Below are 25,959 nucleotides of genomic sequence, written 5' to 3'. Positions count from 1 at the left end.
AGAAAAGTCTAGCGAATAGAACAGCATTTCTAGCTTCTTGGACAAAATGAACACTACGTACTTAGGTTAAGCGTCACAGTTGGTCGCATCGCTCGTTTGCCCACGTACGAATACAGAAATATACCTTCTCTCTGTGGGCGGTCACACGATGGCGCCTACTCGTGCATACCTGTGCATACCTGCGAATCCGAGGCTAACCTCGCGGAACGAAAGCATCGTTTCGTCGTGCTACGATTTCGATACGTGCGTAGCACAATTATCCGTCCCTCTCTTTTGCTTTCTTCAGAGATACGAAGGGGGCAAATGAGAGGGAACGAATGGGCACGAGTAAAAATGCAACGCGTAGAAAGAAGAAACGTTATCGAGAGCGAACGCAAGGATCGAAGTGCATAGAAATAAAGCGAAATGTAACAACGCCCACGTTCGCAGCACCGCGGAATAACATATACACACATGCTAACCTTTATCTTATCATTGGCGAAGGCGTATCGAGGTTGACGAGGTTGCCATGCGTTTCGCCTTTTGGCACGATGAAAGACAACGACGGTGGTGAATGACGATAATTCGAAACGACTACTAAACATCCTTTCGCACCCTGTTTCTGCGGAAACCTTGAATTCAAGCACGAAATCGTTACGTAGCGTTAACACCCTGACCCAGACGAGGTATACTACCGCGAGTCACTTTATCGACCGAGTGGTAAAAAATTAAGGATCCGCTAAAAAATACTGTATTATCCGCGGTTCGCTTTATCGACGCTCAAATACCATTAGGACGGTTAGCGATTAATGTTAGATGTACATACATATTTGGATTAATGATTTTCATTGTTAGATCTATCGTGGTATGAAACGCGGCCGCAGATATTTCTTACCAATAAAATAATTCAGTCGTTCCGTCGGTATTGCAAAACGAGTGACTGAAAATATTTATCGTCCAGATAACCGTTGTCTTCGAGGGTCGGGAGCAGTTAAGCTCGTTGAATTTATTATCGATTAACGCTAGCCTTTGAAACCTCGTTAAAGCATGATTCGTTATCGCCAGACACATGTTCCTATACGTATCAAAAATTGATGAAAAAGAACTGATTTGTATTCATTGCAAATCGAGCATAAAAATATACACTGACCAGTTGCAACGGCTATCTATTTTTAAAGGAAGATGTTGCAATTGTTTTTATCTAAAGTCAACTGACTATTCATCGACGGTAAGCGTATCAAGTGATTCATATTATTACTTGCAGCAATAATAAACGCAAACACGTGCATCTTTAATACCCGTCCCAATACATAGATCAATTAATCACAAGATTGAAACGCGTATTGGCTGTTGACCAATCGATACAATTTGTTTATGTGTCTGGCTGTACAGCAACAATCGATCTACAATAATGTTTTCGAACGAATTTCATTGGCACTATGATTGGCACGTTAACCCTTGCGTAGGCAACCGGTTATGCAGCTATCAATTTCGGTGCAACACAATTGCCTGACGAGGAAAAATAATAGTAGGGAAGAGGTTGCTATCGAGATTGTTCTTCGTTTAATTATTAAAATATTCGCGTACATAAATAGAGTACAAATACATGTGATATTGATGCGTGTATGTTGTGTCTCCACTCTCAACACCTACTACAATCCAATTATATATACACTTGTTTTATTTCTCCTTGTCAGAATCCATTTCATACCGATGTAAATGCAGTCAGAAACAGTCTAAGATACGAATAAATGTAAATTTTTTAAGTACCTGGTTATATTTATTGCAACTGTTGCTCCTTTACCCCCTTCTTTTTTTAAGTACGAGAAAGCGATCACCTTCGAAGGGTGATTCTCTTAATTTAAAAAACTAATTCAAATGACCATTACTGTAGAAAGTGTAATAATTTCACTCAATAAAAAAAACTATGATTTTGAATGAAAGTGTGTACGTTCGTATCTCCCACCTTTATCCTATGCACCTGATAATTCTAATCGTCCGTTGAGTGGAAAAGCGAACGATATGGATAAAAGTACCACCGTTATTAAAATCGAGATTGTTTCTCGTGATTAAAAAAAAAAAAGAAAAGAATGAAAACTACTCTCTCTCGCCTTCTTTACCTATGCCTACATGCTGTTCCGTTTATCTCCTACCTTAAACGCTAGTTGTATCGTTAGAGACGTTAGTGAAGCGTGAACCTTTAAATATCGCTAGTCTTGATACGGGTTACAAGTCGATTTCCGCGGAAAAAGGTGAGCAGGGCCGTGGCGAACGATCGTGTGATCGAGAAAAGGGAGAGGAAAGGGGAGGCGGCCATTTATCACGGACGGCAACGATTTGGAAAGATCCGCGGTGGTTTTCATATTGAGCGACGCAAGAGGATAGATATAGCGTCGCTCGTATCACCTTGCTCTCTTTGCAACCCGATCAGAAGTAGCCCTTTTAAGGGAATAAGACCGTTAGCAGTGTCTAAAAATGTCCTTAAATAAAAAGTGTACTTATTACAACGTTTGTCGTCAGGATATCCCTGGTTGTTCGTACAGAAAAAAAAAAAGAAAGAACCCAGCGATTCGCGGATCGAGGAACAATTCGTGTTCAGTCGAAAGCAATGGAAGTCGAATGTATCGGATTGTTGCATAAGAAATGACCGATTTCGTAAATAAATAAAAATAAATAACATTTATACCACGTCAGTTTCAATCTTAACGTTTAAAGTTTCAGCTTACCGATTCGTATAAAATGACTGTTCAAAATAAACCATGAAACGTTTTCCGAATAAATCGGCCATTTCATCTGCAACGACCTAATATGAATTGATATGAATATGTATTTTTCTCGATACGAGGAGAAAAGTTGTTTCTTCGTAACCGATCGTTTCATCGTCCTCGAGAAAATCAAACGTTCCGCGACTCGCCACGAAATTGTATATTGCACGCAAAATCCCTGCGATCTTCGTCCCGTTGCGATCTAGAGAAGATCCGATATGCACGATAAGTATTTTGTCATAAAATGAGTAGAATGATCAGACGTAAAAAAAAGAAAGAAAAAAAATAAGATCCGTGTTAAGATATTCTTGAAAGCGATACGTCGCCTATTTCCTATCGTCGTCTGCGAAATCGATCCTCAGCTCAGCGTTGCACAAGCGTTCACGCGACGTGACTCTCATCGTCACCTGCGATCACCGCTAAATGCCGCTGTGTAAAATTATATTGTATTTAAAGTGTTCTATAATGAGTGCGCTTTAACATCGCCGACGAAAAAGAATTCCCCTTCACGACTTCTTGCACAATCCGCGACGACTTGTGACTTTCGCCGTGCACACATCTCCGAATGAACCGAAGCTTTCTTATTTTAGAGATGCCCCTGATTTTCCTTCTCGCACCCGGCAGTAGTTTGCTTGTTTAAATTATGCCTTAGAGTCACGGAAGGCTAACCAGGGCATCTGTGTCGGGATTCGATCGAGAGGCGAATTGTTAGCAAAAAGATAGAATTAAATTCGACGCGAAAATAGTACGCGTTCCTTTCGAATTACGAGCGAAATCTCGCGACAAAGCAGAAATCGTATCGTCTCGACGAGCGATTGCCAGCGGCTCGTTTGGAAAAACCGGACGCGTTGCTTCCCGGAAGCACGTTTCACGCGAACCGTGAGTAATGTTGCAAATGGCAGCAGACAAGTCGCAATTTTTCCACGAGCGAGCGTACGCGGCTGTGTTTCAAGGCACTTGATCCAAGAGTTTTTCCTTCCAGCTACTTCCATCGCCTCACCGGATATCGAGTCGCGAACGGAAAGATTTCAGGGCATCATTTTACGGGGCGACAACCATTTCTTCATGTAATAGCAGAAGATCGTGGAAATGTAGATGAGCACCAAAAGAGCACACGTCACACCCAGAACCAAGACGGATGTCTTCGTTGGACATGGTTCTACTATGGTCACTGTTTTATCTGGAACAGGTTGTAATTTACACGGGGGTTAAACGCGCTATGATATTTTCTAACTGAACCCTTACGTGGACGTCCAATCTGTTTTCCATTAACAATTACCTGCTTCGTTGAAGTCTATGCTAGCGTCGCTCTTCAGGAACTCCGACTGTTTCTCGTCTCCAAAATCGAGAACCAGAATTTCTTGCGACAACGTCATGTCCTCAGCTTTCTCCTCCGTGGCGTTCGCAATGCTTCTTCGACGTCTCTTACCCCACGATTCAACCGATTCTCGTCCCCATTCGCAGACAGCCTGCAATCAAACGCATCTCTTCGAGTCTTGTACAGGAAAACAACGTAAATCGCTTTGCAGTTCGTTATATTACCGGCTCGCAGGGTCCTAGACAATACTTGACGTTACACTGAAAGATCACGCCGTAAGACTCGGTGAATCTGAATGCCTCGTAGACGGACTGAAGAGCGTTTCCGTCTGGGGTGAAACTGGGGAAGATTGATGGATCGACGGGGCATCTAAAGAACCGAGAATAATTAACGAATCTTGTTTAATTTGATTTAAGTTTGGAATTTGAAGTGACTAACCCCTCGTCATCGATGATTTGGAAAGTGCTCTTCGAGTCTTTTGCCATAGCCACGCAGCTTCGCGCAAATATTCCATAGGGAGCTGAAAAGATAGAATAGAATAAATATGAATCGTATAAGAGACGAGGATGAAGACATTGGAGCAAGAACTAACTGTCTTCCGGGATTTCGATTCTGAAGGTGAGTTTGTCCCCTATGCGAACAGTCTCGACTTCCCTGGTCCTGCTGTCGAGGATTCGAATCCTTGGCGGCGGTGCTTCCGGCGCGCTGGTGATGCTGATCATTTCCGGGTCCCTGATCGGCATCATTCCAAAGGTGATGTTCTTCGACGACATGTCGTAGGTACATTTCACTTTGTAAATCTTATCGGCCTTGGTCATCACCACGGAATGGTGTTGAAGGACGACCGTGTTCGAGTAGATTCCAGTCTGAAAACCGTCACGCTACGATGGTGAACAGACAGTTTCAGCAGAATTGAACGACTCAAGCTGATACGAGGCCAGAGTGCGCGATCGTTTGATCTACAAATCTACGTAGATCGTGTACGTACCACGCTTTGAGTGTTACAGTCTTGCCCGCTCATGGTTAAGTCGAGCCTGAAGAGATCGCTGTTGATAACGTCTATGTTGCAAGTCTCCGAACGACCCAGGGCGTAAATGCGACCGTTGAAGGGTTTGTTTGTGCGAACCTGAACGGCTATTCGAGTGTCTTTGCAGTCCACCGACACTGAAATCATATCTTCTACGATTATGATTATGATAATAAAGAACATCGAAGTTTAACGGGGAAACACGTACCATCGTAGCAGGTTCCAGTTTTGTCGCAGTTGATATCGTTCCTAGTTAGATTGTTTATCGTAGGATCTTCGGTGGTTTCGAAAACGACTGGAAGCGGATCGGCGACCGGGCCTGTTCCCTCTGAGCGAAAATATCAGGGTAAATCAGATCCTTTATTCTTGCGGAAAAGAGAAAGAAGGAAAAGTCAAGGGGGAAAAGGCGACGGGGTCTTACTTTCACAATAGTTCTCGAAGTACGTTCCAACCCTTTCACCGTTATCGATCAGAGGACGCTCCGCGTTCAGGTAGGTGGAAGGGCCATCGGGAAGAGTCCAATGGTCAAGATGGAATAGATGGCAGTTATAGGCGGATCCCTGAGGAGCGCCTCGATACAAGAAAGATCTGCAAAGGAACTCGTTCTCGATCTCGCATGCCAATCTGCACGCTGATTCGCTCTGAACCTGAAGCTCTTTGTCCGTGTAATAATGCAATCCCGCGTACTGCGCAACCTTGTCATCGGCCACGCCGATTCGAGGCATTTGATAGATTCTCTGCGACTTGCAAGCTTCCTTTCCTGAAAAGATTAATCGATGTTTTTAAAAGCTCGCACGCGGTTGCTCGTCGTCGCTCCTGTTATTACCTTTCAGGCATAAATTTTCGAAGTAGTCGACACCCTGGGCATCCACGAATTGCACGTACTGGCCTGTCGTTCTTCGATCCGAGTCACTCAGGTGACATTGCAGGGTTACGTAATTGTACTCGACGGAACGACAGGTGAAACGATGCTCGTTCAAGCAAGCGGCTAAACAAGCTTCTTTCGTCGACGTGTAGATCAACGCGTTGTCCAGACCGCGGATCATCTTGTTCGGGACTCGTTCGAACGACCACGGACGGAGACATACGTTTTCTGAAAGGAAACGTTCATTTTATTCTCACGAATAAACGATCTTCTTCTCGATCGAAATAAGCATCGTGCACGCGACTTCATCGTATGATTCGACGACGCGCGAAATGTTTTCGTTTATAGAGGGACATGGCACGTGGATACGCCTGACCGCAGACGCGACGTTTGCACACCTGACGAAGCGTACGCGGCAGGCAAGGGAGTGACCAGTTACGTAAAACGCTAGCGCATGCAACCCGAGTTTCATATATGCCAACACCTGTGTACCAACGCTCGAGAAATTTAATACACCGTCCGAGGTGGATAGCGATGGAGATACCGATCGCTTTCAAAACTTTGACTGCCACGCTAAAGCTGTTGAAAAATTCATTAACAAATTAGTTTTAAAATCTTCAAAATATTTCCAACTAGGTAGGTGAAAGAAATTCAAGTGTCACCCATGGGTGACGGTGGCAGTCAAAGTGTTAAACGCTTTACAGACTTTCGAGATTTGAAAAGGACAAGCCGTATCTCCTGTACCCGTTCTCAACGCGAACATACCAAGTACAAAACATTCTTTCAAGGTCGCCTCGTTTCTTTCTTCTCGAAGACTGATAGCTGTAAAATGTGGTAATTCCTATTCTCTCGAAATAACCGGTAAAAAAGAATGAATGGAGAGAGGAAGGCAGAACGGCGTGAAAGACGAAAAAGAAGGTCGGCATTCGTAGGCAGACATTCGAGCCATGGATCGTCGATCGAGGAACAGTTATATATCCGGTCAATCCGAGGAAGTGTGGCGAATTTTTCGGTTGGCCGATCGCGCGAACGCGGTGAACGCGGTAGAACCGCGTGGACGGGGATGCGCGAGGTCGGTGCCGAAAATCACGAGCAGAGAGTAACATGTGACTTGGCATATCGGGACGTGACGCACGAGCACGCCGATCTTTGGCTCGAGAAACGGCTATACTTTCCCGACGACAGGGGATCGCGTTCCAATTTCTTTTGTTACGCCCTCGAAACCGGCGCTAATGTGGACGTCGATCGGGATCGTGCCAACGAACCGACACCGATGATTCACCATCGTTCCTTCGATATTCCTCATCGATATTATTCTGCAGGTAGAATTTTTCAAAATATCCTGCCCATTTTCGCGATTTCTGTCCGCTGGAAATATTTCAGTGAACCGTCTTTGAACTCTGTCATCCCTGGACTCGCGAAGCATCTAAAATTAATCAACGACCGCGGGCTGTTTTATTTCTCGAATTAAAACGACCGGTAGAAGGCGGGACGAGGATTACGTAAAATTTCGAGCGAGCCAAATTTCGACGCGCAAACCCTGAAGAACTACTGCGGCCATGCGAATTCCCGACAAGTCGAGACCTCGATGACGATGAACACTGTTTCGTCTGTTGCGAGTTATTTTAAGGGTGGAAACGCGTCGGGTGAAAATTTGCAACGGAAAAACATGTCGCCGAGAGTGACAAATGTTCAATCTCGCAAGAAATAAACGAAACTTATTTTTAACGATGCATCAAGTATTTTTAGTAGGATCTTATACTTTTAACCAGACGCCCGGACGAGTGGCGATCGAACGTTTCACGGAAACGGAAACCTTCCTCGAAGTCCTTCGTTGGGCCCTTTCAAGCGTGTCCCAAGGTTTTACGAACGACCGGCGTTAGGTGTGAAGGATCGAAGGTACCAGCAGGCTCGTTAAACCAATATTAGGGGTTTCTTAGACCCCCTTGGGATCCTTTCGACACCTTCGGCACGACCCTGCAGGTACCTGTTTATCCCGACAACCATAGTTTAAAAGCGCCCTTCGCACCATCCGATGGGTACCAGCAGATCCTTCATTGTTTGCCACCGCCCTGGGACCTTCTCTTTGGCAAATTGTATACTTTCTTACCGGTGAATAGCCGTGACCGCTTTTCCCCCGTCCCTTGGACCGGTCGCCCTTTGTGTTTTTGTCACGGGAACTCGGGCCGATCGATTCGAAAACCTCGGAAACCGTGAAAATATATATTCACTCTACGAATATATCATTTTTATTCCTTATATCAAAGCGTCTCGATGCGGCAAGTTGGAAAAGTCTATTGCACACAGCTGGAAAAACAGTTCAAATACCATTTCCACGATATCAGGTTCGTTTACAACTCAGCCGAAATCAAACAAGCTTCCTCTCGAACAAGAAGCTACCGGCTTCACCGTTTATTTGCACGTCTACCTGCTCCTTCACCACTCTATCGCCCCTAAACCAGGATTACCGCGCCTTCTCTTCCTTCTTCTTCCATCCTCATTTCATCCCTTGCAGAATTTCTCTGTGACCTGCTCGCTCTCCTCGTCTTTGTTCCGACCGGGCTAGGGAAGGGTTTTTAACTACAGGGTGCAACGCGAGGTGCTAGGGGTATTAGCGTTCATTAAGGAAGTCGTGCTGGTGGCTCGATTATACTGGACCGTTTAGGCTGTCGAAGGTTGAATCTCTCGAGCAGGTGTACGGAGATAATTTAACCCGATGGAGAGAGCGAGAGGGATCGGTGTTATGGAAAAATTGCCATCCACATACCTGATCTGATTTGGAGCTTCGTCATGTAATACATGTTCGCGGCTCTTTGCGGTTGCGCCGCGGGATTCGTCGCGGCCGTTTCGTTCTGCAGCTGACACAGGGTGTCCTGCATCGGCGCCAGAGGATTTACGACGAACGAGAACGCTGCTGCCTGACATTCAGCCTCTTCGCGGCACCATCCTTGACACTCGTACAAGGACAGGTTCCTCACGCTGTAATAAGTCGTTCCACGGTAGTCGTGGTCCGTTAACTTCTCGAACGCTGTCCTAGCTGAAACGGGATCACGGGGTGGTTTAAAAATCAACTGGAAGGACCTGTTCCGAGTGTATTTCTGGACGGAAGTTAAACGCGTCTATCGATTATCACGGGTAATATCGTCGTTACATTAATTACTCGTACGGTGTACTCACCCAGGGCTGCTTGAGAGACGGAGATCAAGGTCATCAACGTCACGCTCGTGGCTACAGCCGCCATCGTGCCGATCGCAGACGACCCCATCTGTAACAGAAGCAACGAATCTCGGGTTAGGAACTTAATTGGATTCGGAGCTCGAATCGTGTCTTTCGATTCTTGTTCACCGCTCGCGATGATCATTAACGTCCTCTGCCACGAATAAACGAACAGAGCAAGCTCTGAATAGACGCTAAAATATCTCAGCGGTAAATGTATCGAAATATTTAACAAGGTGTGTGTATCGTATATGCCATACTAGGCAGTAAACGTGTTAATGAATTCCGCGCTCACGCAGGAGCAATGGAACATTCGTGCATTTGAAACGGTTTTTCAAGCGAAGTTCCGCAAGCATAACTCGGTTGTCGGCGAAATAACACGTTTCCATACGTTCCCTGCAATCTTAAAACTTTCATAGTCAATTTAAAATGTCTTTGCTTTTACTCTGAAATTCTTCGCATTTTCTCGTATAATTTAGAATAAACATAAAACGATGAGCATAAAGGAAGAGCCGTTATTTGCTAGTGGCTGGATAGCTCGTTATCGCGATGAAGGTAGTGCCGGTAAATCAATCTGTCGCGTTGGTAAATAAATGGAGTGGGTTCGTCAAAGCGTTAAAAGTGGATCCGAAGCTGATGATTGGCCGCGGTTGGTCGAGTAATTCGCTGGTGCAAGCTGAAAGCACGCGAGTCACCGGTTTCCCGCGCACCTTTTGCTCGCGTTGCTTCACCGGCCGAGCTACTTCCTGCATTTCTTCTGCTTGTCCCTCGCTTTTTGCTCCTCTACACCACCTCACCATCTTCTTCCACATCCTAGCAGCTTCTTTTCAAAACTCTTCTTCCTTTTCTCCTTGGTTCTTCGATCTTTCGCGCGATCAACCGTTTTCTTCCCATTACCTGTTCCACGTTTTTACTCCCGCTCTCGATTGAACGATCCACCCGGCGCGCCTACTATGTATCTTACGATAGTCGCAGTTAGTTAGCGACATGCTGGTTATCGCTTCGAACGTGTATATCTTTAATTTATACCATCGCAATGGAAGTTTCCCTGTGTAATTACCGTGATTGATAGCGACGATAAGGAACGGGAGTAGAGAGTTTCGGTGCAGGCGGTCGTATGTTTGCACGATTCCATGGAAGTAGAGAAGCTGCGCCTAGGTAGAAGGAAAGGACGTTCGTGTGGTACCCGCGTGCCTTCCGGTAATTGCGGCACCGCGTAAATAACGCGAGATTGCTCGGCTGAAAGGAAGGTAACGCGATAACGGCGCGTTAGAAGACACCTCGGTTCGAGGTCATCGAGCCTAACAGAGGGTTCAAACCTTCGGCCTGACCTTCCGCTCGTCGCTTCTCACGAACGAACTTATCGACAGGCTGCGAAATCGTCTGATATTACCAAAAAGGTTACCAGAAGATCCTCGAACCGTCGGTTCTTCTCTTACACCGATAATTCTCGAGCGAAGATGGATCGAACGGTCGATATTCGCCGCGCATTCGTGCACGCGCGCTCTCGCTAACAATGAGGAATGCGCTTCGGTTCACTTGGCGAACGGGTTGATGCACTGTTACGAAGATTAATGCTCTAACCGCGGTCGTAGCGAAAGAAACTCGAAGAAGAACAGGGGATTTCATCCGGCGCGATGCGGTGCAGCATAGTGAAACTGTTCTCTCTTCGGAGTCACTTGAGAACACTGGTCCTTCTAAGAACATGGTCATCGCGTCCTGGTTATACCGTTCGACGCAGCTTAACTCTCTTTCCACGGAGCTGGAATCCTTACTCGTCATACGACACCTCGACCGGGATTTCCTCGACGCGTGAGTTAGATCTGTCTCGGACTTCCTTCCGTTGCATCAAGTTTCGCGACGTCCTGGCTGTTGCTCTCGTTCCTATTCCGAGTTAATCGATCAACCTATCGCTTCATTGAGAACACACTGTCTCGTGCGAAGCGTTCGTGTTGCTGGCACGACACGAACGGTAGGAAAAGCAAATAATTCGAAGAACATCAGGCTGGAAGCAGGCGTGTGAACTTCTCGCGCGGCGTTGCCTTAGTTTACACCCGCAGGAAAAGTCGTGTGCACACGGAACCCTGACCTTTACGTCACAACCGGTCTGCTGGCGAAACGAGCGAGAAACTTGGCCGACGAGTTCCCTCGCGGGGATCTTCTATGGCCCTCTTCAAGGCCCCGCCAGCTGCGATTCTAGCTTCCGGCATCGCGTTCACCTTCCGGAAGCCGAGCTCGTTCGCGGCCTCCTTTTTATTACGAGTAACTTGCTTAATCAGCGCCATCTCGATTACATCCGTGGGTAAGTTTCCACGAAGAAGAAGGCTCGGGTAGAGACACGTACACTTGGACGTTCCTTCGATTCACTTGTGTAGAGGATGAAAAGAGGATAATTAAGAGGGTTCTGACAGATGATTAGTTTTTAGATAGTTCGAGATAGGTCTGGAGCTCGGCCAATTGTTCCGAATAGCAGGATAATTGATATCCACAGACTGGGGCAGCCTTGTATCGCGGCTCCAACCGTTTTGTTATCCCGGTCCTTGTTATATAAAAGCTACGGGGTGTTCTGGATTATCTTCTGGCCTGGCTGGTGGAAATCGCTTCGTGAATCACGGTCCTCCGAGCGGAGAGCACGTATTTCCATTTGTCTTGGCTTTCGTTCCAGTACCTCGTGACTAGGCACAATGATTCTGTAACAAATGCACTCTTCGTGTTCGCGGAGGCGTTCCCCCGTATCCTTGGAACATCGTCCACAGTCGAGGGGATCGCCTCGGGTGAATCTATCCTCCTTATTAACTCGTCCCGCTCGTCCACCGGTAACGAACCCCGCTTCAAAGATCGCGGGGCTTATTGCTGGGCCGGACCGGGCCAGGGACCGATCGAATCATCAATATTAAACAGCACGTCGGACGACGATTTATCGACGATTTATCGACGGTTCAAATTGGCCGTTCTGCTGTTTTTCTTGTTCCAATGATATTAGTGGAATTATTAGAAAAATTGTGGGAAACGGAAAATGTTTAATGTCAGGAGGAGGAGAACGTGTTTGGGATGTCGGGAAGACCGAGGCTACTGTGCGTTCGACCAAGTGTACCAATTAAATGCTTTTTCATACCATTTTCATAGTGGTTTTATGTCCTCCGTAAAGCGTATATACGGATCGTGCATCGATGGATGTACGAAACGAGGACGTGTTCGTCGTTTTAATTAAATCGTGCGATCTCGGTAAATTGTTCGTCATTACGCGAGATCAGCGGTATTTTATATAGAATCAGGGATTTCTCGGCGTCGGTTAATTACAAAGTCACGACGGGCCAACCCCTGTGTTCGGATTATGCGAACCTCTCGCGGCGATCCGTCCGCGCAATTACTCGATGGGATCTTCTTCGGTTCCGTGAAGAATCAATTATCCAGCCACGAGACCGGTCTTTTCGTCCTGCGGCACCGAAAATCACCACTTGCCGCAAAAACGTGCTCGGTTTCTCCCCCGAATTACGTTTACACGCTCTTTAACCGAGAAAACTTTCCTTCTTCCTTCGTTTCGTGCGTGTTTCAGATGCCCGATAATTGGAATTTCTTTTTCATCGAACGTATACCTATATACGATCATCTGAAATTGCTTCATTGTTCTCTGAAACATAGACGTCCGTCACTAAATTGTCCAACTTTCAACGAGACGATCGTTTCTACCGCATTCTCGAGTAATACGAACGATTTTCAGAGGTTGCTTCCTGAAGCGGGGTCACCGTTGTATAGATAAATTCGATCCTTGGGCCGAGATAAATGCGAACTCCGCGAGGGTATGATCGTAAGATCGTGATCGCGCATCCTGGACGCGGTAGAAAGGTCCTGCGCGCGCATCGCTACCGGAACATGCAGATTTATGCTCCTTGAGACGTCACCGTTGCTTAAATTAATGGCTCTCCACGGTTGTAGCCTTCTCTACCCGCAAACTTACGATTAGTGCCGCGATCGCTGCCCGCTTCGGGATGTCCTGCTCGTTAACGAGCCCTCAAAATCTTCCTTCGATTCTTTTCAAATTGCTTACTCCAACCGCAAGAAATATTACAAATTCGAAACGAAAACTTGATCTATCCATTATACATAGAAGAATAAAAGAAGACGGTAAGCGGAGAATTTACGGATGGCAGGCTGGAAAACAGCGTGGCAGATTAAGGTGCGAGATAGCATCGCTTCCGCCGGCTAATTTCACTCCACCTATCATTTCCGGCAGGGTGATTGTTATTTGCATATTTTACTCGGTGGCAGATCGAACGATAGCGAGCTCCTCGACGATTCCCTTGGTCCTTCCCTCGAGGCAACTTCGAAATGTCCACTAAAATGCAGCTTGTCACGATTTCCAATAAAATCGATTACCCTCCGGTGGTAACATTTAAACGGGACACCACGGAAGTGGAAGTGGAATCGTTCAGGTGAAACGAAGGACAGCTGGTGAATTCTGTGTAGCGCAGCAGAGATTCACTCGAAGGAACATCTCTGGCGTTCAATTTTCCATTCAACTCGATTCACTCGATTTCCTGAGCGTCCATTATTGGACGTCGCGAGGTCTCGACTGGGAATATTATGGTCCGTGACAGGTTGCTGAAGCGATCGAATCGAGCTGAAGGAATCGGAGAGACATCTGGTATTCGTTGGCTTATTCTTCCAACGGTGAACTCCAACAATCTGATTTACGAGTCTGCCTATCCGACTCGACTGCCGAACGGTAGCTCGCGAATACATTCATAAATAATGAGAAAGGAGAAAGAGAGCCTTTCCTTTCGTGGAATAAGAGATTCATAAACAATGAAGGCACGTAAATCGGCGCCTAGCTGGCTCGTGGATTCCCCCGGGTAGCTATGGATCTTGTACCAAGTCCCATCGTCCTAGGAAATCTTCACCGACGAGGCAGATGATCGCTCATCATTTCTCGATCGTATAAAGCGGTGAATTCCGTTTAGAATCTGGCTTCTTCTTCTTCTTCTTCTTCTTCTTCTTCCGTGAGAAAAGTAGTAGTAGCTAGAAGGCTAGGAGAAATCGTTCCCATCTAGCCGAGGCTGGAGCTCGTAAAGGAACACCTCGAAACTAATGAACCGTGCTACCCCTATGGGACTTGGACACGGTATTGCTTGAATTTTATTCATCGTCAAACAGAGTGTATAGATTCCGATCTAACAGGATGAATAACTTGAAATAGTTTATCAAGTAGCCTGGGAAGTGGTGTTTCTTAGCTCTGTCAAGATAGATTAGAACGTCGCCCTTGAACAAACCAGGGAAATGATACCCTTTGGGACACGAAGGTTAAAATTAGAGGGGTTGGTATTCGTAGAAGAGAAAAAGGAGAGACAATTGTTAAGAAGGACTGGATGATTGTTCGAGGTTCGTTCGTTGTAAGCGAGCAACGAGGCGGAACCGATGTTCGAACAACGTCGAAGAAATGTTGGAAACGTTGATCGCGTCCCTTTACACCGACATAGCCCGAAGGGGAGTCGACAGAATCTTCCAGGATCCTGTTCTTTAGGAACATTCTTACTCAACTTTACCGTGCTGCGTCGACAGACAGCTGCGAGCTTCCAAAGAAGCGATTAAAACTCTATTTGGCCGGGTTGAACGCTTCCGAGGATCCATCGGGAGGAACGCGGTTGCCCACCGCGATGATTAAATTTGCATGAAAAACGAACAGGATCGAGCCGAGAGACGGACGTGTTCGGCTCACGGACGTGACAGCACGAAGGGAAGAGCTGACAGGCTGGAATAGAGTTCTCATCCCCTAGCTTCAATGCTGATGCTGATATCCTCGAAGAGGACGAGGCTCGTTTTCCGTCTACTCCGGTCACTCGATCCCTTCCAATTACACTGTTTTCTCGTTAATGACGTGACTCGTGATCGATAAATCAAACGAGCGCCGTCTCGATCCGTTCGACAGAACGGCTTCGATTACGATCGCGATCGACCAAACGACATTGACGAGAGACGATGGAGAGACAAACGTATCTTCCTTTTTTTTAACTGAAACTGCATCCTCCATTGCGTATATTGATTTTTCCAAACGTTCCGCATAAAATAGTATCAAAGTACGATTGGAATATTACACGCGAAAGGTCGTATGGTTGCCCTTTTAGATTATTATTCCCGTGGCGCGATAGCAGGATGGCAGGATAAGAGCAAGGGAACCGAAGGGCTTGTAGGAGGTCGTTGCACCTCTAGCCATCTCTAGCGAATAAGAAGAAGCAGAAGAAGAAGGAGAAGAAGAGGGAGAAGAAGGTATAATCATATTTCTTGCTTCGTCCCTTTCGACTCTTTCCTTCCCTTGTCCGTCTACAGCCTACAGTCTGCATTCTACTCGCTTTGCACGGACTCATCCGGCGTGCCTTGAAACGAGCACGAAGACAACCACCATACGGCCGCTAATTACTTTCAAGATTTATCGAGATCGGCTCGTGCACCACTGTGTACCCTTCTTCGGATCGATCGTTATCATTGGCCGAGTTTACTCGCTGAGTTCTTCTTCAAACGAGTCTCCAGTTCTTTTGTCGACCGGTTGACAAGATCACCGCGTTGTAACGCAGCCCTCTATTCTCCTTAAATTTTCTATTTTTCTTAGTTCTGCTACTCTGTAGCAGATTAAGTATTACAAAACGTTGAAAACGAGCGTAGTAAATTAGCATTTACCACTGGAGTCCGGCTCCAGAGTGTCGAAGGTCTCTTTTTCCGAAGAAACTCGCGATTTCATTCGGAAACTCGTTCTTATCCGTGGAATTACAGTGTTTAGCCGCCGGATGGACCAGCGCAGCGTACAGAAATAACGCTTGCCGCAATCGTTGGCGCGTGAATCGAAGCAGATGTTTCGCGTGAGATAGCCTCTGGAACGTATTACTATCTCGAAAGAAAAACTAACCCGATATTACCAGGAATCCATTGAATTTCCAATGGAGACCGTACACAGCCGCGTCTTTGATCGCGTCAGTGACGACTGAATTTGCTGAAACACGAAGTTCCTGACAATCTCCGGTCTAACGACGTTCACGATTATTGCCCCGCAATTGCGGTCTTACCGAATTCCGTTGTCTACGTTTCACGAAGCAACGGAAACGATCGGACGTTAGGTAGCATAGAACGGATTTGTTAAGGTTACCGGTGTACTTTGTTACGAGTCGGGAACACGAAGTTCCGTTACGTGGCAGCTAGGAGGTAGCATCGCGGAAGCTCGCGGAAACACAATGGTCCGCGGTGTCGCCGGACGGGGAACCGCAAGCGAACCCGAGCTACTCGAGCCAAAGGGTTGCCGGGATAGGGATAATATATGTGGAATAGCCAGAGCGAGCAAGACGACTGCGGGTGGCCCGTTACATCGACGGGCAACACGGTGGGCCGCGACCTAACGTGACTTCGCTACGTGAACTGCACACGGTAAAAGTTTCGCGACAATTCAGTTGCACCGTTTCTAACGTTCCCCGTTTGCGAATTCACGTCCCGTTGTAACGAAACGGAGGAAAGAAAAGAAATGCCATTAGAAAAATCGCGGACGCGTGCGGTATGCGTATAACAGTATATATATACGTGCAAAGTTTGATATTTGCAAACGGCAGCAATGGTTACCATCAGCTCGGCAAATAATAGAACTGGAAGGCTGGCTGTGAAAAATGGCAAACAGTCGAGCCACCGTGGAACGCGTTCTTATCAGATGGTTTCGAAAGGTGCAGGAAAGTCTGGTTGCAAATTCAAGACGGAGGAGTTTTAAGGAACGCGACGCGATTGGACGCAGCATCCGGTCTATTCGTGCAGCCGGGAACGGCAAACGAGATATTATGTAGCCACGGCCATGTAAAACCTCTCCCCCGCGACATTTTGTCTTCCTTCACCGATGCACGAGCGGCTCGCTTTCGTGTTCCGCCATTTTTTTCAGCCGTCTAAGCGGATCTCGGCTTCTCCGCCATCTATTTCTCTCTCTCTATCCTTCCTTTTTCTTAGCCTTCTTGTTGCCCGATGCAAATGGAGTGGCCAGGAATAGGCGAGCTACGAGCGGAACAGAACCGTGCACCAACGACGGCGGCAGAAAAGGAACATAAGAAAGGAAATAAAAGAACGCCGAGGAAGAGCTGGAGATGTACCGCTCAAGGACACGATCTACCGCAACACCGTGCTTCGTGACAAGGATACGGTGGACCACGAAGAAGGAGGAGGATAGGATCCACGAGGGAGGGCGTATCCGTGGATCTTGGTTACACGAAACCGCTTGTTCGTTGAATTTCTTTTAAATCTACCATTCCGACCCTCTACCACCAAAGGAGATTCCAAACTAACGATCGTTGCGCCACGATTCTCCAGGATGCATGGATTCTAAAGTAATCCAGTATCGGTCGATCGTCGTAGAAAACAACAGATCCGCTTTCAATTTGGCGTGGGTGTATCGATTTAATGAGCACCGTAAAATTATTCAAGGTGGGACAGTTCGGAGAAACGTATGTCTTAATTTGCTCCCGGTGCAAATGGCTGATTTTATCTGCTGTGCCTTCGGTCCGAAGCTAACGAGGGACTAGTAATTATTTCGAATGGCATGTTAAATTAGAAATATACAGAAATTCTTTGATTCTCCGATGGAATCGTTTAAAAATCGATAACGGAGATTTCGCCGACCTTTCATCATCGATAATCAATGTTCCGACATTGAATCATTGCGCAACGATTCGCCTCGCGCGAGCATCCTAGCTTGTTCTTCGATGATTTGCGAGTAAGGTCGGCGTTTGCATAATTCCAGTTAAGCGAGCACAGTTCAGCGAGGATCAAGGGGGGGGATAAGGAAGCGAGGAACGAGCACCGATCAATTAGTCAAGCTTGATAAGACTTCGATTGCCAGCCTCTCGATAGGAAATTTTTCACCTGTAAAATCTAGTTTCTAATCTCACGATTAGACAGACACCTCTGGAAACGTTGCTGACAATCCGTGATTAACCCAGGTCGTTGATCCTTCATTAAGACGAATAACTGCCGATTTGCGTATCGGTAATAATCGTTAAACATCGTATTTCTATTCCTTCGCGCTTTAATCGCTGCAATTATCTCGCCAAAGCGATTTCTTTTTTTAATATCGAGATAATGCAATTTAGAACAGTGTTTCCCGAGTGATTTCTCTATTGCAGGTGTGATAAAAGAATAAAGAAAGACGATTCTGTGGCTTTCGTGTTACATAAACTGAATTGCGATTACCTGGAGCACTGGTAAGCGCGGTGAAAGTGCATCCTTCCACCTTCCACCCGACACTGACCCGCTTTTTCAACGACCGTGAAACAGACCCCTGCAACGAAAGTTCCTTATGCAAGTGTGTGCGGTTTTGCAGGATGATCTTGAAAACAACGTTCCTCCGATTCACTGTGCTGTTTCAACTTGTAGCCAGCTGTCATTTCGATGACATCTCTGCATCCTTTTACCATTGCCATTAATAGGGTGATTTGTACGCTTCGTTGTTAGAATGGGAGAATAAACGAGCCGAGGGTGTTTGCCATGGTTCGTTCGCAAACAATGTTGAAATTTTCTAGTTACACCTGGGCAGATCGGTTTTTATCGGCATGAAAAATGCAGAGATGCTCGTCGGGAAAGGGTAAGCCTCCTTGCATATTCATTACCACCTCGGGCAAAGGAATTGAAAGGAGAAAACGGTTTTTAATACCCGATATCAGCCACGGAATTATAAAGGAGTCGAAGGATCAGCTGGCGAGACCGGCACAACCGGCTTCGACGGAGAGAAAAATTGCTAAATAAACTTCCAATGGTATTACACCGACCTTCTCTTCCTTTCTTCTTCATCTTCTAGCCCGATCGAATCGGCCATTTCTCTGGCTGTTATTCTTCGGTAGCTACGAGATCGAGTATTGCGTCGAGCACGCGATATCAAAACGAGTTGATATCCAAATTTGCATCTACTGTACGTTTCTGAAGGATCTGAATCTTTTATAAGACTAGAATCACTCTCATTACCTTTCCTCTTTCGTACGCCAAATGCATTTGCTGCACCGCTCAACGGCTGCACTGCCGCACGCCTTGTAATCAATCTTCAGGCGTGCCTCCATCGGCTGCAAATAACCGCACGATACCTTCCAGCCATTCTCTCCCTCGACAACCCCTTTGCCTTTTTACTCGGGGAATGCGAAATTAGAGGGCGAAAGGCTCGCGGAATTGAACACCGCCTTGGTTAATTAAAGATCTCTCGTTCGGCTGTTTGAATTGCCTATCGTCAATTCTTCCTCTCTTTGATACTTCAATTCTATCAAGGATCCGTTTTATTTCATCTTCTCTGAAGATTTTACTTTGTTAGACGTCAGGGATTAGGTTTCTATCGACTCGTAGCTGTTTCATTTGTGGTAACGACAAGGAAGATGAATAATGCGAGACCATCGTCGAGCGATGTTCGTGTACCGACTGGAATCGTCTAATTGCTTCGTTAACCGAGTCCAACGAACCACCGACCAATTCTACTTAGAATTCTGTAAAAACGGGGAAACTCGCTTCTTCGATGCTTATTCTCGCGGATCAAAGGGACACCGAGAGATCTTTACCGATTCAGAACACCCGGCGTGTGATTTCAGTGTTTTTCTACCACGTGTGTCTACACACGCGTGACGTACTTACGAAGTTTTGGCCCGTTAGAACGGTACAATCGTAGAATGTTAGCGAGATTAAAACATTTTCTTTCGCGAGACTTCTCTATGGGAATTCCTTCTATCACCGGATTGCTTCGGCATTCGTGAAACGATCACTGGAGAAGATTGAAGAAACAGCTTGTAACAGTTTCTCGTTACTAAATAACTAGTGGTACCTCGGTATACGACCTTAATCCGTTCCTGATGTTTGGACTTATACCAAAGCAACCTTTCCCATAAGAAGTAATGTAAAAATGATTAATCCGTTCTCATGTAAAAAAAAAACTATTGATATTATACCTACATTAATGGGGTTGTGAAATAATTTAAACACTGTTTATGTCGTGAACAACAAACTAAATTAACAAACCAAATCGAATAAATTTAGTGTGAAATTTGGAAAATGATATCCTTACTTGTATGATCAGTCAGTATAATTGATTATTAATTTAATTTTTCCTCTGCGATAATTATTTAAAAATGACGCAAAATTCACAGAAAAAAATGTCGTACACCGAGCAAAATTTCTCAGGTCCAAAGCAGACGTATACCGAGGCACCACTGTATTTTTATCAATGATATTTTCATTTCGTCGAACGGTTCGCAGAGAAAGGTAGAAAGGAATCGTAAAGGTAAGGAAGGATCATCATTTCACGGTTGTGTTCGCGTAACGGTAAAGTCAGCTCGAAAAAGAGGTCAAAAGCGAGCGTTCGAAAATCTGGATATTGCGCAATGCGGCTGGAACTTGCTGATTAAATCGTTTCATGAACACCCAGTCGCATTCTGTGACTCATTTCCGTTCTTCGAACCTTAATCGTCAATCTCTTACTCGATTCTTAATCTCCAATTTTACAGGTCACCTTAAGAAGATTACACTGAGATGCGACCGATAGGGAATCGTCGATCCTTCGTTTCTACGTCCTCGTTGAGTGTCAGCAACTCGTGCAATCCAACAAACGGGACAACTGGATTTTAATGAAACGTTCGTTTAAAATAATCGCATAGTTAATGGACTGCTTCGTCTGGGTGGTCGAGCTCGAACGCGAAGGATAGACAGGCAATCTCTGTGTCAAGATCCTCATCGCTATCTCTCTCTCCTGTCTATCAAGTATTTCGCGTCGAAAATAAAAACGATCCTCGAGTAGTCGTAGGAAATTATCCTAATAATCCTCGGGTAATTTCCAAACGAATCATTACCAATCTTGGTAATCATAACCTTCGTGGATCCATCGACCCCATCGAGTTTGCAAAAACTGGGAGCAAACTGTGGGCTGTTATTTTAATTAGCAAATCTCCTTCGTTGCACGTATTCGATGGTCATCGGTAGACTTTCATTCGAATATTCGCCTCGAAGCTGGTGCAGGGTTAACTGGAATGAGGTCGAGCAAAAGTTGACCGAACAACGGTTTTAATCGGGCATCCATCCATTCGAGTTACCAAACTAGTCGTGCCGCGTTTCATTCACCATTTCTCATCCATCGTTCGATTTGTTACGCGATTTACCGTTAAGCTGGCAATCGGTTACACGTCGATTTCTAATCGCGACCAATTTACTTCGATTTATCCGTCGCTCGGTCAAAGTACGCGTCACGTGGCTCATAATTATTTTTAAGTTCGTCAGAGAAGAATGTCGGTGCGGGAAGCTTCCGAGCAGAAAGGGTTAGCCATTCGTTGAATATTAATGGGACGAGACTGAAAGGAGAGTTCGGTGTTTCGATAGTCAAACATATAAAATTATATCCGAACGATAACTTTAACCGCCGCCCTCGTGAAAGATAGAACATGTTAGTGGTCGTGTACCGCAGATTCGATCGTCCTAAATTATACGTTGCGAGGTCGGCGGACCGCAACCTTCTCTTTTTTGCTCCTAATTAAAATAAGGTCGATAAAAAAAGAGGATTTTCAGAGGGGATGATAAACTGGTCGAAGCTGGTCGAAGAACACCCGATGGGATTGTTTATAAAAAAAAAAGATTTAGGGAGATGGTACTCACCAAAGTTGTCTAAGGAAGTAGCTTAGGCACCGTGTTTAATAAAAAGTAATCCAATTACCTGAAAGAAAAATAGAAACGTTTATTCGAAATTAAAAAATTGGCTGATTTCTGGGCAGATATACTTTCAGGCAAAGTTTCGTTTTACAAAAGCAAAGACGAAAAGACGAGTGTAAGATTACGAGGAAGCTTTTAAGGAGGAAAGCCGTTCTTAAACGTTAGTTAACTCGACGGAATCTCCTTGAATACGATGAACACGAGCAAGCAGAAGAGTGCAACGTGTAATCCGGGGAGAAACGATAATTCCATGCCAGCCGATTCTCAGGGAACTCTTCTAGACCGATAACGGTGCGTCGGTTTGCTGTTAAAATCGCATTAAACCCGGTAAAGATTGTTCACCTTGTGCCACAGTTATCGCGTAAACAGTTAGTCGTTGCATCGCAATGCATCGCGATACGTTGCATGCGTGCAATTAAAATTGACGGATTCTATCTCGTCATCCATCTGTTTCGTTCGTTTGTTGCACAATCCCGATTAATCTTGTCGCGAGAAAAGAAAGGTAACGGTCCGGGACGATTATAAATCGCGAAATATTCCTGTCCGACGGAACAATCGGTCGGAGCTTGTCTAATTGATACAGTTACCAAGCGATCTCGTTAATTAGTCTCCTTCGTGGAACTGACGCGTACACCTGATACCGCGCCGTACTTTAGAACTGATTCAAGGAAGAAAAGAAATATCTTTTTTCAATTTTTCTACTTCCCTCCAGAGATCGTCCGATTGTCGTTAATTGTTCGTAGTAGGTAATCCGTTAACGGGCTATCGTTCGTCTGGCCTTTAACCTTCGAATCTCTAGACCAGATAATGAGAGCGAGCTACCAAGCGAGACTAATGATTTTCAAAAATCGAGGGAGAGGCGAGATCCGCTCGGAAATACGACGGTTAACGGGAAACCGGTACGAGCGGAGTCGAGCCAAGTGGAATGGAGCGGAGTCGAGGAAATAAAAGTGCACCGTGCAACGTGCACCGGTGGGCGTCGTTCCTTGGCCGTGGCCTCGCGAGTGTACCGATAACTAAGGTCGTAGCGTTTTATGGTGGCCATGCTCATAAGTGTAACGGTGTTCGAACGCAAGCACGAGAGAAGAGCGAAGCGGTTACCGTTGCGCGGTCCACAAACTGCTGAACCAATATTCTCTCTTGGATGGTTGCAGTCGCGTGTCCCTGTTTGCTTTTCTCTCCCCCTGCCTTTCGCATCCGTTTACGGGGCCTATTATGGGACCGTCCTGGCTACTTAACATACCATGAAAGCGCAGAAACTGGCAAGGAAATTTATATATATCGTTATGCTTACTCTGCCTGCCGAGATTTCACGATCGTTACGCGTTCTTGTCGATCTTTAAACGGTACATAATACTTTGACTACCGTGACGCCCTTATTTGGCTTTCTTTAAGGGGCTACGGCTGGCTAACGCTTTTATTTACTATCGCTTTAAACCGTTTCACATCCCGTGGTACTAATATTGTTACGTACAAGTTAGACTAGAACAAATGGTGTCTCTATGGCATAAAATCCGGTAAATCGCATGTGCTGAGGAGCAAACTCCTTTTGTATGCACTTAGATTTTTTTACAAGTAACGTAGATTCCTTTAGACTAGGTTATGCGACTCGTCACCCTACATGTAATCTTTTCTTTTACGTCACCTGCATTTGTAAATTAATGGGACTTGTCTCGTTTATTAAAATAAAATAAATAAATAAATAAATAGTAGGATGCCAGCGGAAAAATGATGGCGTCAGTGGAGCTGACATGGACGACTGAGTTCTATAGGCCCACTCGCTATGGACCGCTTGCGAGAAAGGATGGAGCTACACGCGCGACGCCTTGCGGCCATCACAGGAAAGAGGCCCAGGCACTAAGAACGTCATGTTCCGCTCATAACCCCCACAAAATAAAACAGCTTTGTATGGAAAAAAATGAACAAACGGTACAATTCGCTTGAACCAAGTCTCTCTTCTTTTTAAACCTAAATGCAATTCGTCATCGAGCTCTGGTACATCGTGATCCACGATCCCGGAAAAGTCGTGCGGATCGAACGACAGAATTGTTCCGTATTCGGTTTATCCGTGTATCAGGTATCATGGTCCATGAACGGTGGATCCAGGAGAGAGGAGTAACGGAAAGGAACGAAGTGGAAGGCGCGATTCAAGCCGATATTCTTCGGCCCGTGCATCCGTGCCGACAAACGGTAACCGCGTTTTTGCGAGATTAGCGCGTCGTGGCTCGCGATAACGACCGCTTACAAGCCACGTGGGTGCGAAAATGGAACGCGTTCGAGCACCTATATATTTGCCATATTACGGTAAAATTTCACGCGTGTCCCAGAAACGACTATCCAGAGTATGTCGCCCACAGTCCATTAGTCATCGCCCTTCGCGACACACAAGTTAAGAGGAGTTCGCTGATCGCTGAACAGGAACCGACTTTTTTCTTTCCGGTGTTTCTTTCGACTGCCTTTTAACGGACTGTCGCGAATGGTATTAAAATGTTCTCGACCTTCCAGAGAGACGAATCGAATCGATTCGCCGTCGAATTGAACGTTGCCAGGTTCGAAGACACCGAAATAGGATAATGGTGAAGAGAGGCGTGCAGCAAGAGATGGAAAGAACATTAGGGAAAGGTATGCGCGTGCGATTGGTCGTAGTCGCGCCTCACGCGCATGCGTTCCAGATCCTCGCGCGCTATTGGCCGACGCGATCACACACTAATGGCGTCGCCTGACAAAGAAGAAAATGAGACTTCGCGACAAAGCGAGATGATACAAAGTCAGCGTTGCGGCGAACTTTGAACGCGAGGTTCAAACGTGAGGACAAGTGCTCCTTTTGTGCTAATGATCTTTCCATCTCTCGACTGTACATAAGCACACGCGACGAAGTGTGTTTTTAGTGCAGTAGAGCGGTTAGTTGGCCGCCGAAATATAAGGACCGGCTAAGAACCGGATCACAGACCGGTAGAACCGTTCCGTTCGCATATTTGGGCCACGAAAAAGTGACCGGCGAGGGTGGCTAGAACTGTCATAACGAACACCGGAAATCTTGTAACCGGTAAGGAATTGTCGGTCGTCGCAGTAGTCTAATTCCAATAGAGTATCCGTGACTGAACAAACTGTGTCACCGCGTTATCGTTATTAAAATTTAAGAAGTTAATTTGTTCTTGTTATACCGTTGGCATAACTGTTGCACAGCTAGATTCCGTATACAGTGAGCTTTCGCGGCCTTCCCTCGTGTTTGTCATCCTGTATCTGGAGCACGAGTACGATCAAAGTGGACGTTTGTCGATCGGTGTACCGTTAATCGATCAATTTGCAAGCGGTACCAATCAGGGTATCTCATCTGCTAGGATCCAGGTCAATTTCGCGTCCTTTGCTTTCCAACTCGAGGCCGATTCGTGACCGTATGATTGCGTCAACGTATCAAGATCGAATCCCCTTTGACCTATAACGGTGATCACTGCAGTGTCCGTATTGCGTTAAAAAGAAAACCTCGCCACGAACAATCGTGAAATGAAATTCATTACTCAAAGGGTTATCCGCTGTGTAGCACAGCCAGGAAGTAGATTTAAAACGTGCTAAGTGTTCGATAATGAGCTGCTGTCTTCTTCCGTCTCCTTCCGTGCCGTTTCACCTTTCTTTCCTCGAGTTCGTTCGCCTTTACGCGCCTTCTTATTCGATCCGGTCACCTCACCTTTTCCTCCGTTTTCCTTTCTTTTCAGGTACCGTCGACAATTGCTAATAATTGCTTTCCGCATCGAGGAGAACAAAAGAAGTTAATCATATTTTTTTCATACAATGCAGCGTAAGTAATCTGATTTGTTTCCGAAAACTGATCGCGTTTCGTTCGCGTAATCGGTTCGGTTTCCTTTTCACTTTCCTCTTGCTTTCCAAGCGCGCTGTGAACACGCGCCGAGTAAATTACCGAGTTAGAAATTGAGCGTTACTGATTAAGGGCGGAAGAGATAATAGGTAGAGAAGGCGTTCGAGGATATTGTTAGCCATAATGAGACACGTTAAATGCTTTTCCCGAGGGTTCTCCTCTTCCGTGAACGTGTCAGTGTTCGCGGTCGAACAATCGCCGCGTCGCGTCGTTTCAACGATTCTGGAATGG

At 45.9% G+C, this 25,959-nt stretch overlaps 1 protein-coding gene across 4 annotated transcripts in view; it reads right to left on the bottom strand.

The window, feature by feature from the left end:
• Positions 1–1,435: 1,435 nt before the first annotated feature.
• The window catches only part of LOC114873239, an 86,110-nt gene continuing 61,586 nt past the window's right edge, over positions 1,436–25,959 (bottom strand). For 2 of the 4 annotated variants that reach the window (XM_029181352.2, XM_029181353.2), the window contains 11 exons: positions 9,132–9,219; positions 8,722–8,991; positions 5,916–6,182; positions 5,511–5,849; positions 5,298–5,417; positions 5,051–5,226; positions 4,655–4,943; positions 4,501–4,582; positions 4,287–4,431; positions 4,024–4,213; positions 1,436–3,924 (listed from right to left, as the gene is read on the bottom strand). In XM_029181352.2, the coding sequence (XP_029037185.2) occupies positions 3,773–3,924; positions 4,024–4,213; positions 4,287–4,431; positions 4,501–4,582; positions 4,655–4,943; positions 5,051–5,226; positions 5,298–5,417; positions 5,511–5,849; positions 5,916–6,182; positions 8,722–8,991; positions 9,132–9,219 (2,118 nt within the window). In that variant the 3' untranslated portion in view covers positions 1,436–3,772. Of the gene's footprint in view, positions 3,925–4,023; positions 4,214–4,286; positions 4,432–4,500; positions 4,583–4,654; positions 4,944–5,050; positions 5,227–5,297; positions 5,418–5,510; positions 5,850–5,915; positions 6,183–8,721; positions 8,992–9,131; positions 9,220–9,880; positions 9,943–21,800; positions 21,859–25,959 lie in introns of those variants that run through there. The other 2 variants (XM_029181351.2, XM_046288151.1) reach the window with 2 other exon arrangements.

This window comes from Osmia bicornis, chromosome 12, assembly GCF_907164935.1.
Source record: "Osmia bicornis bicornis chromosome 12, iOsmBic2.1, whole genome shotgun sequence".
NCBI classification, from domain to species: domain Eukaryota; kingdom Metazoa; phylum Arthropoda; class Insecta; order Hymenoptera; family Megachilidae; genus Osmia; species Osmia bicornis.
The sequence above is the reverse complement of the archived record's forward strand: the minus strand, read 5'-3'. Positions and strand labels throughout refer to the sequence as shown.